General features: G+C 43.8%; 1 protein-coding gene across 2 annotated transcripts in view; it reads right to left on the reverse strand.

The window, feature by feature from the left end:
• Positions 1–15,052, reverse strand: part of MYBBP1A (MYB binding protein 1a) — a 62,701-nt gene that overhangs the window by 27,531 nt on the left and 20,118 nt on the right. For both annotated transcript variants that reach the window (XM_052803812.1, XM_052803811.1), the window contains exons 22-23: positions 12,609–12,740; positions 10,657–10,725 (exon numbers count right to left, since the gene is read on the reverse strand). In XM_052803812.1, the coding sequence (XP_052659772.1) occupies positions 10,657–10,725; positions 12,609–12,740 (201 nt within the window). The remainder of the gene's footprint in view (positions 1–10,656; positions 10,726–12,608; positions 12,741–15,052) is intronic.

Genomic DNA, 15,052 nt, shown 5'->3' on the forward strand with positions numbered 1-15,052 from the left:
AAAGATACATCTAGTGAGCATTCAGGGCTGGGGAAGACATTATTTACCTTGTGCTCTTCTTTCACCAGAAGCCGACAGGCAGACCCTCAGGACACAGCAACCCATACAAAACAACCCATATATTGGTCTGCTGCTTTGGTGAACACAGAGATTAATTTCTCCCAGGGGTAGCCACTTACCATATCAGAAAGGCCAATCAGTCTTAATGTTTCCCTCAAAAAAAAAAGTCAGTATTTATTATCCTAAATTCTTGAAAAATAAAAAGATGCCATAAGTAAGTGAGCCATGAGAACTGAAGATAAATCGGTAGCAGAACACGGATTAGCACCCATAAGCACTGATGTTTTCTTCCTCTTTCCATAATGCCCAATTACAGGACTGAAACATTGGTGGGGAACATCGGTACCACAGAGCATACTGAGACCAGAGGAGAAAAGAACAGCAACGGATTCTGGGCAATGCATCCAAGTCGCTCCCTTCCCATATTAAAAAAATAATAACCAGGGAACATGCCCATTTCCCTCTCCACTCCCAAATACACTTCTCTCCCAAGTTAAGAACAAAGTCACAATTTAAAAAAAACAAAACCCTAAGACAATTTGGTTTCTTAATATGGCCCTGTTTATTTTGGAGCATTTCCACTTCGTTTTTACAAGCTCCTCACTCTAAACACCAAAGAAAGAAATACTCTTTCTTTAAGAAATCAGATTCTCACAGAATGTCCCAGTAGCTGAGGCTCAAAGAAACATTACCAAATATCAAGAAACCTCTTGCAAAATCATCTGGGGCACTACCCTTTCTTCTGACCCTGGCTCTCCTCTTGAAAAATAAAACCAACCTTTTCCCAAAGCTTTCATTTTGTCAATTTTTATTTTACATGCTTACACATTGTATTACGAAACATCAAGAAGCTCCACTGACACCTCAAGTTACTTGCACATGTTGGTTAAGACCAAAACTGTCCCCTCCAGTTCTGTCACCTGCCTGCTCCTCCCTTTCTAAGCCAGATGTCTCCTCTGCACAACAGAGCCAGTTTTCCTCAATTCAGGAGAGACATGCAATAGGATTTTCTTTAGGCTATTCAGAAGGCAGCTACGGCATAATGCAGCCTATTTAAGGAGACTTTGCTAAAGTAAAATTTAATAATTTAGGAGATTTAAGAGCAGTGTGCATTCAAAAAAACCTCCATGCTGCCTAGGCACTGCGTGCCTTTTAGCTGCTGCCCCTGATTCACTAGACCAGTCTTGATGTGGCAAGGACAAAGGTTTTCATCTTTTGAGAACATTTATCAGCAGATAATAAGAAATTAGAATTCCAATTCACTCAAATGTCAACTATTGAAGTTTAGCTTGCTTTCAAGAAGCATAACAAAAAAAGTACTCACACATCAGTAAAATTTGTTAGCTTGGAACATTGAAATAAACAGCATTGCTAAGCAAAAATAAAAAAAAAAAGTTGGAAATTGTACTGGGTTGAACTTTGTAGATTCATCAATTCAGACGCTCACCAGCAGACCTTTTCATTTTGCAGAATCCACTGAGAGAAGCACCATGACGTGGCAGACTGCACGTGGCTTAAGACCCTATTCTGCTAGGAGGTTGCTGAGAAATCCAAACTCCTTTCTTGTGCTTTAACTCTTGCAGAGTGGCATTTTAATACATGCCAAGGGAAAGCAGAAACAGCCAAACCCCACTCCTGCTGCACCCCCAAACAACAACAAAAAGGGACCTACCACTTTGTACACAAACTCTTAAGAACATCCTTTTCAGTGAATATAGCCCAGGTTGGCACTTCATTTTACGCTGCAGAAGCCCTAATCTTTCTTCACTTGCCAACAAAACACCCTTCCAACACACTTGCTACTATTTCCAAACCAAGATCCAATAGCCCACTGTAAACACAGCAAAAATCATTACCTAGAACTTCAACAAAACCGGATTCTATCCTAATGTTTTTGTAATTATTTTGTAGCATGAATATAAGTTGAGCCCATATGACTGAGAGAGTCACCAATTTCAACACAACCAGACATTTCTTCCCCTCTTGTTATGCTGTTATTGAATACACGGCAATGACCTTGCCTCCAAGCAAACTTTTCCCATTTGCTCCTCACAAATATCTACTCATCAAATTGTCGAAGGGGCTATGTTTGTCAGGCTGAGCAGAACACACTTGGGTGGTTCACTCTCTTTTTAAAAACTATCAACCCCCCATGTGTCAGATGGCAAGTTTAATTTAGTAGGCTAGGAAATTACTCAGTCTTGGAAAATCACTGCAATATGGTATACATCTAACTCAGCAAGTCCATCCGATATGCAGGGCTGTTAATGCTACTGATCAGTCCCATCCTTGGGGAGCTCTTGCCAGCAGCTGTCGCTACAGTAACAACTAAAGCGTATGTGACCTTTTAATTTTCTTATTTCATCCCAGCAACAGACTAGAATGTTTCCTCCATTACTCAGAATTTGCTACATGATCATCAACACAATCAGCTGAACAGTAGCGAGCAGAATAAACACAGTCTGTATCTCTAGAATCAGAATATAGAGGCAAGTAGGAGCTTTTTCATGCTCTGTTTGTGCTGCACTGAGTATGGTGGAATATAAAGACTGGGACTGCTAACAGGGCAGTTTCTCTGTCCCAGTCAATTAATGCCTGGTATCATTATGGATTTGTACGTGGGCAATGCAGGCATCTATCTGCTAGACACTTTTCGCAAAAGACACGGGCCATTAAAAGGCACCAAGAAATACAACAAAAAACAAGTATGACAGAAAAAACTCATGCTATTAACATGCATGATGTTCCAAAGGGACCCTGCAGACTCAGTGACAGGGGTCCCTTGTTCAACTGAATACACCACGAGCACACAAAGTTCTCAATGCAAATATAAGTAAAAACTCATGCCATGGGATTTCAAGCTCTCAGTTTAAACGCAGTCAGGAGGACCTGAAAAATTTAAACAGATCTTTTTAAATTTTCAACCATGTCACACAAGTGAGAGGAAAGGGAGACAGAAACACGGCTTATAAAGCAGTTCTTCAGAGCGCTACATTTTACTATGGCATCAAACACCTTTCCAAAGAACATCAGAAACTATAGATGCTGTCAATGTCCTCCAACTCACCAAAGGAAGAGAGTTTCTTTGAGCTCTCCCAGTGCAACAGACGCTCTCAAAAATGAAAGGCTGGGACACAATAATCCACATCCACAACCATCCTAAAGGTCTAAGAATTAAAAATCTCTGCACAAAAATGTAGAACACTCTGGCCCTGACCCAGCAAAGCATTTAAGCATTCAACCATTTCCCCTTCAACTTCAGAGGGACAGTTTACATACCTAGAGCTAGTACATGTCATAGGGCTTTGCTGGCTCATGATCAGATAGCTCAAATACATGCAAAAGCCCACCCATAGCTCAGCTTTATCTTGCAAAACACAGGATCTCCTTGACCATCTCCTTACACACACACCAAAAAACCACAAACAGGAGCAGGACACTGACTGGAGCCAAAGCATGTCAGTTTGACACACATTTTCCAGCTGCAAATGATTTCTCTTCATTGAAGAGAGGGTGCATACTGAACAGAGGAAGACAAAAAAGGACGAAGTCTGCAGACAACAGCCACTGTAACACTATCACAGAAGAGGCTATCGCTGCCTGTAGGTAACCCAGCCTCTGAAGGTCTGCTCACCTCAGCTGGACCCTAGGGACTCCCCCTAGTAACACCTCTATGGAGGACACAGGCACAGCATGTCCTACCTCTGCCGAGGGGATGGAGGATGCTTTGAAGGAATGGTACCTTTCAGTCATGGCCTATTGCTTAGCTAGCACCAGCAGCCTGGTTCTCATTTCTGATGCAAAGGAGGTGGAGGTGAACTGGCACCGGTACTTATCTGGGGAGGTTTATTTTGCTTCATTATTAGTAACAGCTTATGCAAAATATTCCATAACAAGTCCTTCCTATACCACCTGCTGGACACTATCTGCGAGAATGCAGGCAAGGCACAGTGCATTAATGTAGCAATCCATTCATCTATCACAGCATGAGGAGTAATACTCCCAAACATACACACAGAGGGGTGCTGGCTTCTGATGCTTTGCAGTGCTTTTACTGTTCTTGCTGTATTAAAGTTTAATTACTTTTTAACTTAGATATTTACATAGAACATAAACCGTTCAGAAGGATAACTGTCAACCAGCCAAGACCTCTTTGGCAGGACTTTGGGGTCATATTTTACTCTTCTGCTGATGGCAGCTCTGGCACAGAATTGCTTCAGTTCTGTAAAATTATGTCTATATATGTTTGATCCCTTTGGGGAGACTGCCAAAGCACCAAGATTAATTAGCAACTTACCTAAAATACACTCTCTATTAGATAAATCTTAAAGGGTTCCTTGTCACAGACTGCTTTACAACAACACATTTTTAAATATTAATGAATCTATATGACATAAGATGACATTTGGAACTCTGTCTCAGTGCCCATTCTCATCTCCACACTAAGTAAAATGACTTTTATTAGTTTCCTGACGGCTCTGCACTTACATCAGCTTTGTAGAGTTCTAGCCAAATCATAGAAAGTAAACTCACTTGATGGACAAATATAGCATCATTATGCTCCCAGCTACTGCAACATCCTCAATCAATATAGCTTTAAATGTAAATAAGAAGACAGGAATGTATTCAAACTGATGTGTGACCACAGTGCAAAAATAATTGCAAAGGCTCTTAGTAATTGTATTGAAATATACACTCCTAGTGCCTGCCCCAAAGGAAAAGAACAAAGGACAGGTATCAAATAATTTGTGTAAACCCTAGGAAAAAGTTACAGACTAGAAGTGGTCTAAGTGTCTGCCAATACAAGTGAGATGGGAACAACACCTTACGCGTGGTAGCAGTGGATGTTTCATTTACAAGTCTTCCTTTCCAAACTGGTTCCAGTACCACTGGTCAACAAGCTGGATTTCTCAGGGAAAAGCATGGTTGTTCCAGTCCAGGCTTCCAGAGAGGCTGTGCTTCAGCCTGCTTCCACTTGGAATATGCACTTGCCTGCAGAAGCCTGCATCAGCAGTAAGCCTGGGTACCCGCAATGCAACCAGCCACACATTTTCCTTCTTCACCTGATCCTCAGACTAACAAGGTTTTTAGGGTAGAAGCATTAGCTCACAGACTCATCCAGTCCTCTGGCAGTCCCACCATGTATAAGAATGGGTGGGGTGGGGGCACTGCAGTAAGAACCTCACCACAATTAACAATATACCACCAAGGGGTTTGTGCTGTAACAGCACCAGAGTGACAGCATAAGACCACACAATTACAGAACTAGATGTTACTGTAGCTACACTCATACTGATGCTGCTAAAAATAAACCAGGAAGACATTCCTCACCTAAGGCTCAGGAGGGTTCTGGTATGTAGCTGAGTCATGCAACAATTATTAAATTAAACACATCTTGATCCTTGATTTACGCTCTATCAGCACAAGCCAAAAGAATAAGCCTTTTGTGCGTATTGAAAAAGCAGCACTGCACCCACTGAAACAAGGCACAAGGAAGTAATTTGAAGGTCAAGGTCTCCTGGAAAACAATTGCAGTAGTAAGATCAAATTGCATTAAGAAAGGAGGAAGCGAGAACAACCGCACAGCCATTTTCTTTCTAAACAGAATTTGACAGAATGTGTTTAGCGCTTGTGGAAGACATCAGACTGACAGCAACATCCTTAGTCAACAAAACAGCACAAGCTTCCCCCACCTGTTAGCACCACACACATTCTGCTTGGCTAATTGCAAGGCTTTGCAGTGCCAATGGGATCATCTGTGCCAGAAGCTTAACACAATTCATTAGCACTAGGTCAACTCAAAGGTATAACACAAGCTCCATTTTTGATGACTTGTCATTTTCCCATACTAGTCTTAGCATTGAAGACTATATCCCCAGCTGTCATTTGTACCTAAGCTACATAGAGCATACGTATGTATGCAGGTATGCATGTAGGTACTGGATTCTAGAAATGTTAGCTACACTTACGCAGGTGTAAGCACCTTGTCGGTAAGAGAAAGCTGTCAAATCTGCCTACATGTACAAAAAGATTGTGATGTGTGCACTGGTCCCATTTTCCTACCACTGAAGACATTTCCGCTGGCCATTACAGCAAGTACAAGGTCATAGTGTGACTGGATTTTCAGGACCTCGGTCCTCAGAACTGCATCCAACAAGCTGGATTAGACTACCCAAAAAATTTCTTTACCACCTTCTTTCTTTTTTACTTTAACTTGTAGCACTTCCCACACACTAAAGGTCCTCTTGAAAAGCTTCACAGTAGCTGCTTACAATCTAGTGATTTCATATAGTTTCTATTCACTTCTTTCTACAGTAGATCACAGGCATGAGGCAGGCCATATTCTGAGAAGACAGTGCAGCTTCAAGTTATATGTTGGTTTAACTTATACATATGGGAAAGCAAGGATCAACAAGAGTTTAGGAAAAAGATCCTGACTGCTACTGTAGTAAAAAAAAACAAAAACAACAACAAACCACAGCAAAACCCACCACATTTCTCAGTTCAATAAATGAAAGACATCCAAACATTAGTGTGTTCATTTTTTAAAAGCCTGAAGCATTTTAACTTGTACACAGGCACCTTTGGGACAGCAGTCATCTCTAGCTCCACACTTCAATAAATGCAGTTTGAAAAATAGGCCAGCCAACAGGTAACACTGAGCATTCAAAGCACCAGCTGCCAGAGTCACAGTGCATTTGAACTGGCAGAATATGATTCATAGTGTCCTGCAGTCAGTGTGGTCTCACAAAAGGTGAGAAGTCCAGCTCAGATGCATGAACTGCCTGAAACAAGGTGATTTGCAGATCCACTGTCACATAGTTCTTCATCCTTTATATTTCTGATGTATAGGTTTAAAGAGGTATTAAGTGAATTCAGGGTGAGATGACAACCCCCCTTCCCTGGTCAAGCATCCCTTGCCCTTTTTTTCCCCCACTCACAAATTACACCAATCTCTCCAACTCTTTCCTTTTCCAGGGAAACTGCTGTACTACTGTCTCCTGCAGGCATCTACGCTCCAGGAGTAACATCAGAGGAACAGAACTTGGCCATATGTGCAAGCTTCAGTTTCAAATTCAGTCTCAATAAGACCACTGCAAATTCACCTCTCCAGTTTAAAACTTGTTATACAGGTTGAGCTTACTGCTAAGAAAACCTACGAACCCAATCACTGTGAGCCAGGTTTAAAACTGCCTTAAGAGCTCTCACCCCTCAAGGTGTTGTTCATTTTATCTCACAAATTACTTCAATATGGAGGTGAACAACCTTACTGCTGCTTTAGGCATGTAGGAACAGTGTCAGAGGAAAAGGGCTGACTCGACGATGTCAGTCACACCATCTAAAGCTTTTGTTCTAAAGCTTCCTTTTTTTCTGCTAAGCTTTGCATCAAGATGCACCCTCTGATACACCCACCTTTGGATATCTCTAAAAGACCCTTCTCTACAGCAATCACACAGGCCAAAGAAATGCACCTCCCAGAAAGGCACATAACACCCATCCGATAGCTACAAACACCTCTGTCTTTACAGATGCAACACTGCTGCCGAGAGTTCAATGTTCTCCAGGTTTCAGAGGTGAGCAGCTGAGGGAGACAGGATGCACAGAAAGGCTGCAGCAATGCAAGACCCAGTCGCCCGAGTCATCAGCTATACAGCCAACAGTCCACACAGACAAACTCTGCTTTCCAATATTCTCATACTCACTTCACAGAAGCCATCATTTCATGTTAACGAACACTGCCATTTGATGAAATAAATCACAGCTTTCACCCAGCCACTCCTGCCCCTGAACTGACTATCCCTGTGCCCTGAACAAGACCAGTGAATTGATAAAAATTAATTTTAACCCAGCAAAACGAAAGAAAAAAAAAGTATGTGTGCAAGGGGAAGGTAAGTTTTCAGCCAAGTCATCCTCATGTCCATTTTGCGACGTAACTGCATGAACACTTGGGCACCAGACAGCGAGATCCCCAGCGTCAGAACAAATGGCTGGGGTTGGAGAGGCCAGACTGCTCCTCTCCAAGCCAATGCCAGCTGAGCAGCATTTGAATGGCTCCTGCATTTCCTAGAGAATCCTCTCTCAGTTACAACTGCCCAGAAATTGAGCTCGACAGACCTGCAGCAGCCTACAACAGAAGGCACAGGAACAACATTTACACATACAGGTCGGGTTTGCTGTTTCTTGACAAGAGCCCCGGCAGGTCCAGGCCTTGCCATACACTGTGTGGCTTACTGAGCACACAGGGAAACATGCTGCAAATCACTTCAACCAGGCTAGTCCAGGTTATGGACCAGGACCATCACTTAGTGATCAAGTTTGACTTTACGCTAGAGGCCCCAGGAAGAGCAGAGACCCCTGAAGTAAGAGCTGGACATGTACACCAGTGGCCACAAGATCTTGCCTTAAAGGCCTTAAAAAACTCAGGGACCAGTCTGGCTGAGAGGAGAGATGGAACAGACCCCCTGCCTCCATGCTACTCTCACAAAAGGAACACCCCCCCCTTACATCCTCCTCATGAACCACTTTTCCTTTTGTTCAAAACTACCTAAAAGCTCAACCTGAAGGTGCATCTGCTTCTCCTACCCCCTTGGGAAGGGCCTCCCCCAGGCCAGTTGGGATAGCGGCCAGCAGCCCTGCTGGGCCAGAGCCCCAGGGTCCATTACCAGGCCAACATCAGACACCTGGCCAGAGCTGCGAGCCTCCACCTTTCCATGCAGAGCATGGCTCTCCCCACCCAGCACGGCCCTGAGGACTCCCTGCCAAAGGGATGCGCAGAGCCAAGAAGTCAAAATCACAGAGGGATTAGCTGTTCATACAGACGCAGCAGGCATAGCCAGAACGATCAGCATTAATAACAGGAGTGTTAGAAGGGGAATTAAGCTAGTTTAATGATTAGAAGCCAGTGTTCAGGGGCTGAAAATGGGAGACTACCCCACTTACCTCTCGACCATCGGGGCTGGCTAAAGTCAGAGTATCAGGAGACCTTTGGTGTCTTCAGGACTCTGAGTTAGGACAGCCCTTTTGGTAGCTGCGCCCCTCCACCTCACTCCCCCAGAGGCTGCCAGGAGCTGCAGAGACTCCAGAGAAGTTATCCCCCTGCTTTACCCATGACATCACTTTGCCACATGCACCCACCTAGCTTGGCCCCTACCCTACCCCCTAGGATACCACCAAAACACGTTTGCATTGAGAATCAGTGGGAAAATTTAACTGAAAACCTGACAAATTGGACATTTGATGAGGGGAAGCCAGAATTCCTGAAAAGGAAGCAGTGTGCAAAAAAGGTAAAGCTGCAACTCCAAACTCCACTGGCTTTACAAAGCTTACTCTCCATGTTGCCTTTGTTTAAACAGTAGCATATCCATGTTCTCTATCCAGTCTCCCACACGAAGCACACTGCACGTCCTCCCCTACTCCTCCTACCCACAGATAAACAGGCTCTAGAAACAAAGCTTGAGCACATAGCTGTGGAAGCCCTGAAAGAAGGACAATGCTATTCCCTGGGGAGAAGCAAAGATACCCACATAATGAAGCTGTCTGCTTGGGATGCTGTTCTGGTCTCTTGAGGATAGGATCAAGTAGTGCCTTACAATTAATTTGTTTGCTATTTGTGTAACACATCCTTATTTCTATCCACTGAAATTACTAATAGCTTAATTCACTTTCTTTTTTCTTGTTCTTTAAATCAGAGCCATTCCTATTGGGTAAAAGAGCCTGAAATGCAATTTACACTGACAATGTAAAGCAGCCTTGCTATAAACACATACCTAGCCCTTCACTTTCGCTCCAGTGATCAGAAACAATAAAACAGCTACTTATGAAAGAGAAAAGTCAATCTAGGATGCACTTCTGCAGGGGACAGATGCATGTCACAGCTAGGGGGTGGGAAAGTTTGAGACACAGTGCTACTGGCCTAAAGGGGTTTTGGTTATTAACTGCATGGAAGGCACCCCCACTGCAGTGCATACTGCAGTGAAAATCCAGACAGGCCTCATTCCCTGCTCATGCAACAGTGAGCTGTGCACTCACCCTGCAATGTTTTATTGATAAGGCTCCACTAATTTTGTGTTAGTCAGGCACATGCAATCAACCATCAAAAACAGGATCTATAGTACAGGTGGTTTTAAGCTAGACACAGAAGCACATGGCCTAGAAAATGCAGGACAGCTGGCAAGGCACGGAACAGACACGAGACGCTAACCTCAAGTTAGCATTAGGAGGCAAGGATTACAACATGCTGCATTAATAGAGAAGAACATCTTACCAATAAGAAAGTAATCAAGGAATAAGTGACTGAAGGCAACCCCTACAACCATCAGGCCGCAACCCTGAAAGCTGCAGGCAGTTTTTAAAGGAGATGCTACTAAAGAATCCCCATGACTATGAATATATAAGCTACTTCCACAACTTTAGTCAAATACCTGAAGCAGCCAGGCAGTATTTGCAAAACTTCTCCCCCCTGGAAGCCCAATTCTCAAAACTGGGCAGCCCTAAATGCAGCAATAAGCATATTAAGCATCATCTGAGCTGCCGTGACTAAGTGACTTCTCCGACTGACTGTTTAATACAGCTTTGTTTGTTTGCTTTCCTTCTTACCTGCTGATGTTGCCTGGCTCCTGCTGTGATAGACTTGACAAGCGTATCTACTAATGGCTTACACATGATCTGTAACAAAGAGAGACCCAGTCTCTTATTAGTGGTTTGCTGACAGGCTTGTTTTCCTTGAAAAACAGTCTATATTTTACACAGCTTCTTGAGTGAGAAGAAAATGCCACAAGAAAGAAAAGTGCCCAGAGATCAGCAACAGCTGATTTGAAAATTAACAGCTTTGCTCACACCAGCCCGAAGTGAAATCTTGATCACAAGGAAATCAGCAGCAAAACTCTTAAATCAGAAAAATCAAGCAAAGATTTCACCTCCTGTGTTCTGCCTGGTTCTTGATTTAAGTCTGCATCTGCCCAATACTTTACATAGGCAGCTCACTTTGCACAGAGGAACAGTCCCAGAGGCAAAAGAGAACATGCTGAGTTAGACTGGAGAATGTCAGAGCTTGGGGAAAGATCTGAACCCATGTGCTAAAGGGGCCAGAAACAACTGTGTCAGGAGGAAAGCCTCCCTGGAGACAGCTTATCTTTAAAGTTGTCCCTTGCAACGAGTCTTGATCAAAACAACCTTTCTAGAGGAGGGCTAACTGTCAGCAAAGCTTGATGAACCTCTGTTCCAGCCCAATCTACCAATTTCTATGTTTATAGGCAAAATATTTCCAAACTGAGGGGCACAAGGAATCCAGACACAAGAAATGAGAAAGCATCTGGATTGCAAATACTTTACTGGCATACCTCTAATGCTGTCTATCAGGCACTGGAAGGTCTGGCCCTGACAAAGTACAGACAGCAGTTTGTTGCACAGTGCACTGACATATCAGGCAGATGGTTATTCCAACCACACCACCCAAAATGGCTTCTTTGGGGGTAAGACGACTATTAAAAGAACAGATAGCTCTAGCAAGCTGGCAAAGCCCAGCTTTAAATAAGCCGGTATCTGTGTATATCATTACTTTTGTTTTATAAAAAGGATGAGCTTAGAGATTTTAAAAGACATTTCTGCAAGGAACAGTCACATGGAATCTAGTCTCTAGAAACCTGCAGATAGCATCTTAAGCTTGCTATCCATGTGGCCAGCACACAACCTTCTCTTCCCCCTATTTCACTAACTTATGCAGGTAGCATTGTGGGCTCGTGTCCTAAGAAACCTGGTATGCAAAAGAACTCTATCCTGGATGGATTCCCTCAGAGCCTGAAAGCATCCTCCCCCAGCTACACAAGCCTGTGTCTCCTCCCACCCTCCCATCAGACATCAATTCTAAAAGATTGAAGCCCTTCAGAAATGGCTTCTGGCAACTGTCTCTACCTCATTCTGACCTAAAAATCCCTGAAGAACTGTATGACATTCAGATCCAAGGCCTGTTTCTTAAAAACTGGCTGTCATCATAGTGAAGACCAGCTCCAGGCATAGGTCAAGTTTGCAGGAAATACCTCAAACATTTCAGACACTGATACTGTCTGAACATCTGGCTTGCAGATTAGATTCCAATTAGACTCCACGCTCTACAGCCTTCTTGGAAGAAAATTGATAAACTGAGCATACAGTGAGAGCAAGCTGGAGAGCAGCTACGTTAGCCATTTAAACAAGCTGGCCCCTTCTGTCTTTGTGCAAACCTTGCTCATCCACATTGTCTTGAATACTGGTAAAAAAATCAGAGCTTCTTAGGCTATGCTTTAAAGAGCAGCTTTCTGTTCATCTACATTCTCCATACAGTACCCCAATCCAAACCACAAATGAGATCCTGGCCTTCTGCAGCATTGCTATCAAAACATGCAGTATTAAGAGTCTGAGCAGGTGAAGATCCTAGGAAACCTCACAGCAGTTTTAAAAGCCTGAAATAAAGCAGAGAAGTTTCTCTCCCAGAATTACTTGAATTCTCCAGAATTACAATTGTACTTTGGAGCCACCAGAATACAACATACCACACGGTCAGCCATACTTACCGGGAAGCGTCTGAAGAGATCATGGAACATGGAGCTTGTAAGGGCACTGTTCCGTTTAGTCAAGAATTGCGTCAGTGCTTGCTGATATATTACAGTCACCCTCTCCATATCCAAACAACCTGTGCTCAAAAGCTATAGGGAAAAAACAGAACAAAAAAATTTCCAGTGAAACACAAGGATGAATCACTAGCAATGAAGCAATTAATTTCTGCCAATGCACACAGATTTTTCCAACAACTAGATATTCCTGGGTAGGTTATATGATACAGGCCTACAAGATACAACATAGAATCATGAAAAAACAACAAAGTGGGCCACAAACATGCTCTCCCAAGTACAGATAGCCATATGACCATGGTTAGTGAAGGGCAGCACAGCTTTCTCATAAGACTACGTACACTGCATGTAGTGTGGTGTAGTGTGGGGTCTGTACTTCTAGGTTTGTGGTGGGCACGTCTAACACACATGAAGTTCACAGAGCACTCAAAGACCATCCTGCAGCAGCTATGCTGTGCACGTGGTGTTCTCAGCTGCAGAGCTATCTGAATCTGTAGATACTAGTGTATGTAGATATCTAGATCTACATACACTTAGCAGCTATGTCCAGGATTTCCAGGTACCCAGCAGACAAGCCCTAGCTCTGATCAGGGATCCAGCAGTCCCAGAACTGTGTAAATGCTCTAATATCCCCCTCTGGTGGGGAACAAGAAACCCAGACATGCAGCAACAGCTGAGACCTGCACAGGCCATATGGATCTAAACTAGCCACAGAGGGATGAATGAAGAGCGAAGTGTGAAGCATCACATCCCAACGTTCCTGACTGCTCTCATATTGCAAGGGAAGCACAGCTCCCTGGGAAGAAAGAAAACTTAACGCCCAGGAGGTCAAAGCTGTGATCTTCACAACAGTGGATGGGCCTTTTGCGAAGCTCTGCCCAAGCAATTTTTCCATGGCCCCAAAGCAAGTTAAAGCCATGTTAATGTTAGGTGCCGTTCTCAGGTCAAACTCCCAGTGCTACTGCAGCTGAACACAGGCTAGAGTGGAACAGGGGAGATGGATCTTGAAATCCATGACCCCAGTTTCCTAGTGAAGTGTCTATACTTAATACTTACGTGACATACACATCTGCAGGGAAAAAATGGATTCCTCCTCCTCCTATGCAGATGTTTACTGTAAAAAATTTCTTCTGTAGTAACAGGCTTTTCCATAAATTTGGCCACTGCATCATAGGGTCTACTCCAGTTCTACTTTGCTGCTTACTGAAAAGCGGATTATGCTCACAAAGCACTGCTCACTGGAAACACACTACACCTTTGTCTCAGGTTCCCCACTACAAAACCTCCCCAGCCTCAACACAATGTCAGCACCAGCAGCATCACACAAACTGAACTGTGTCACTTCCTCAAACCAGCAACTCACTACAGCTGCTGGTTGTGTCCTTGGCTGACCAAGACCACAGCTCTGTTCCTGCAGGAATAATAGCCTTCTCTGTGTAGGACAAGGAAGCACAAGGATGCTGTGAAGCATGTCTCACTCCAGCCTCAACGTTAAGTATCTTGTCTGTATTCCCCATAGATCTCTATTTTTCTTTCCAGAAAGGCCCAGCACAGAACAAGAGCTGCTTGGATTAACACTCTTGGTCTCTCACTAAGCCTTAGAAACATTGGCTGTCTTTTCAGCTGCTAATAATATCTCACTGTCTGTAATTTCCAGGCCCTCCCTTGTCATGAGGTAGCCCTGTTTATTTTTCTCCCCCACAAAATGCCAACAGGATTAAGACACTAATTCCTGCACACAATTTGAGAGGTTCAGACACAAGTATCAGGCTAGCTGGTGAAACACTACTTGCCAGGTTTCTAGTAGAGGTGACTGGACTGGGCTGTCCAATACATAGGGTCACCAAATTCAGAGACCTGTGAAATTCAGCAGAGACAGTAGGTGAAAGGGAACCAGAGAGTAAGGCTCCCCGAGTAATAGACACCCATAGCACACCTAGATGAAGAGTCTCCCTGCAAACAACTACCACTGAAATCACGGCTGCTCCACACTCTCTTCACCCTGAGATAACTCAGCCCAAACCTCTGAGAGATGGGAATTCACTCTCATCCACCACTGTCCTGTGCCTCCCTGCTCCTCAGCACCCTCCCAGAAAAGAACTCAAGAGTGACTGTCAAGAGATTAATGGAAAAAGTAGCCAATCAGCCAGGAGAGCAGCATAAATATACATCAGGCTTCTTAGGCAATTAACCTGAATCCACTGTACATCAGCAGCCCCTGGTGGCTATGGGCAAGCAGGCACTGCAAAGGCAGAAGGGTGAGGGCCAGAAGGGGATGGGGAATTTGACAGCTTTATGGAAAAGAAATCATGTAGACAGGTATCTGCAAGCTGCAGGAACAGCGAGACTGAATAAGCAAGGCCCACTCAGTGAAATGGGGTAATGCA

The sequence above is a fragment of the Harpia harpyja genome, chromosome 12, assembly GCF_026419915.1.
Source record: "Harpia harpyja isolate bHarHar1 chromosome 12, bHarHar1 primary haplotype, whole genome shotgun sequence".
In the NCBI taxonomy this organism is placed as follows: Eukaryota; Metazoa; Chordata; class Aves; order Accipitriformes; family Accipitridae; genus Harpia; species Harpia harpyja.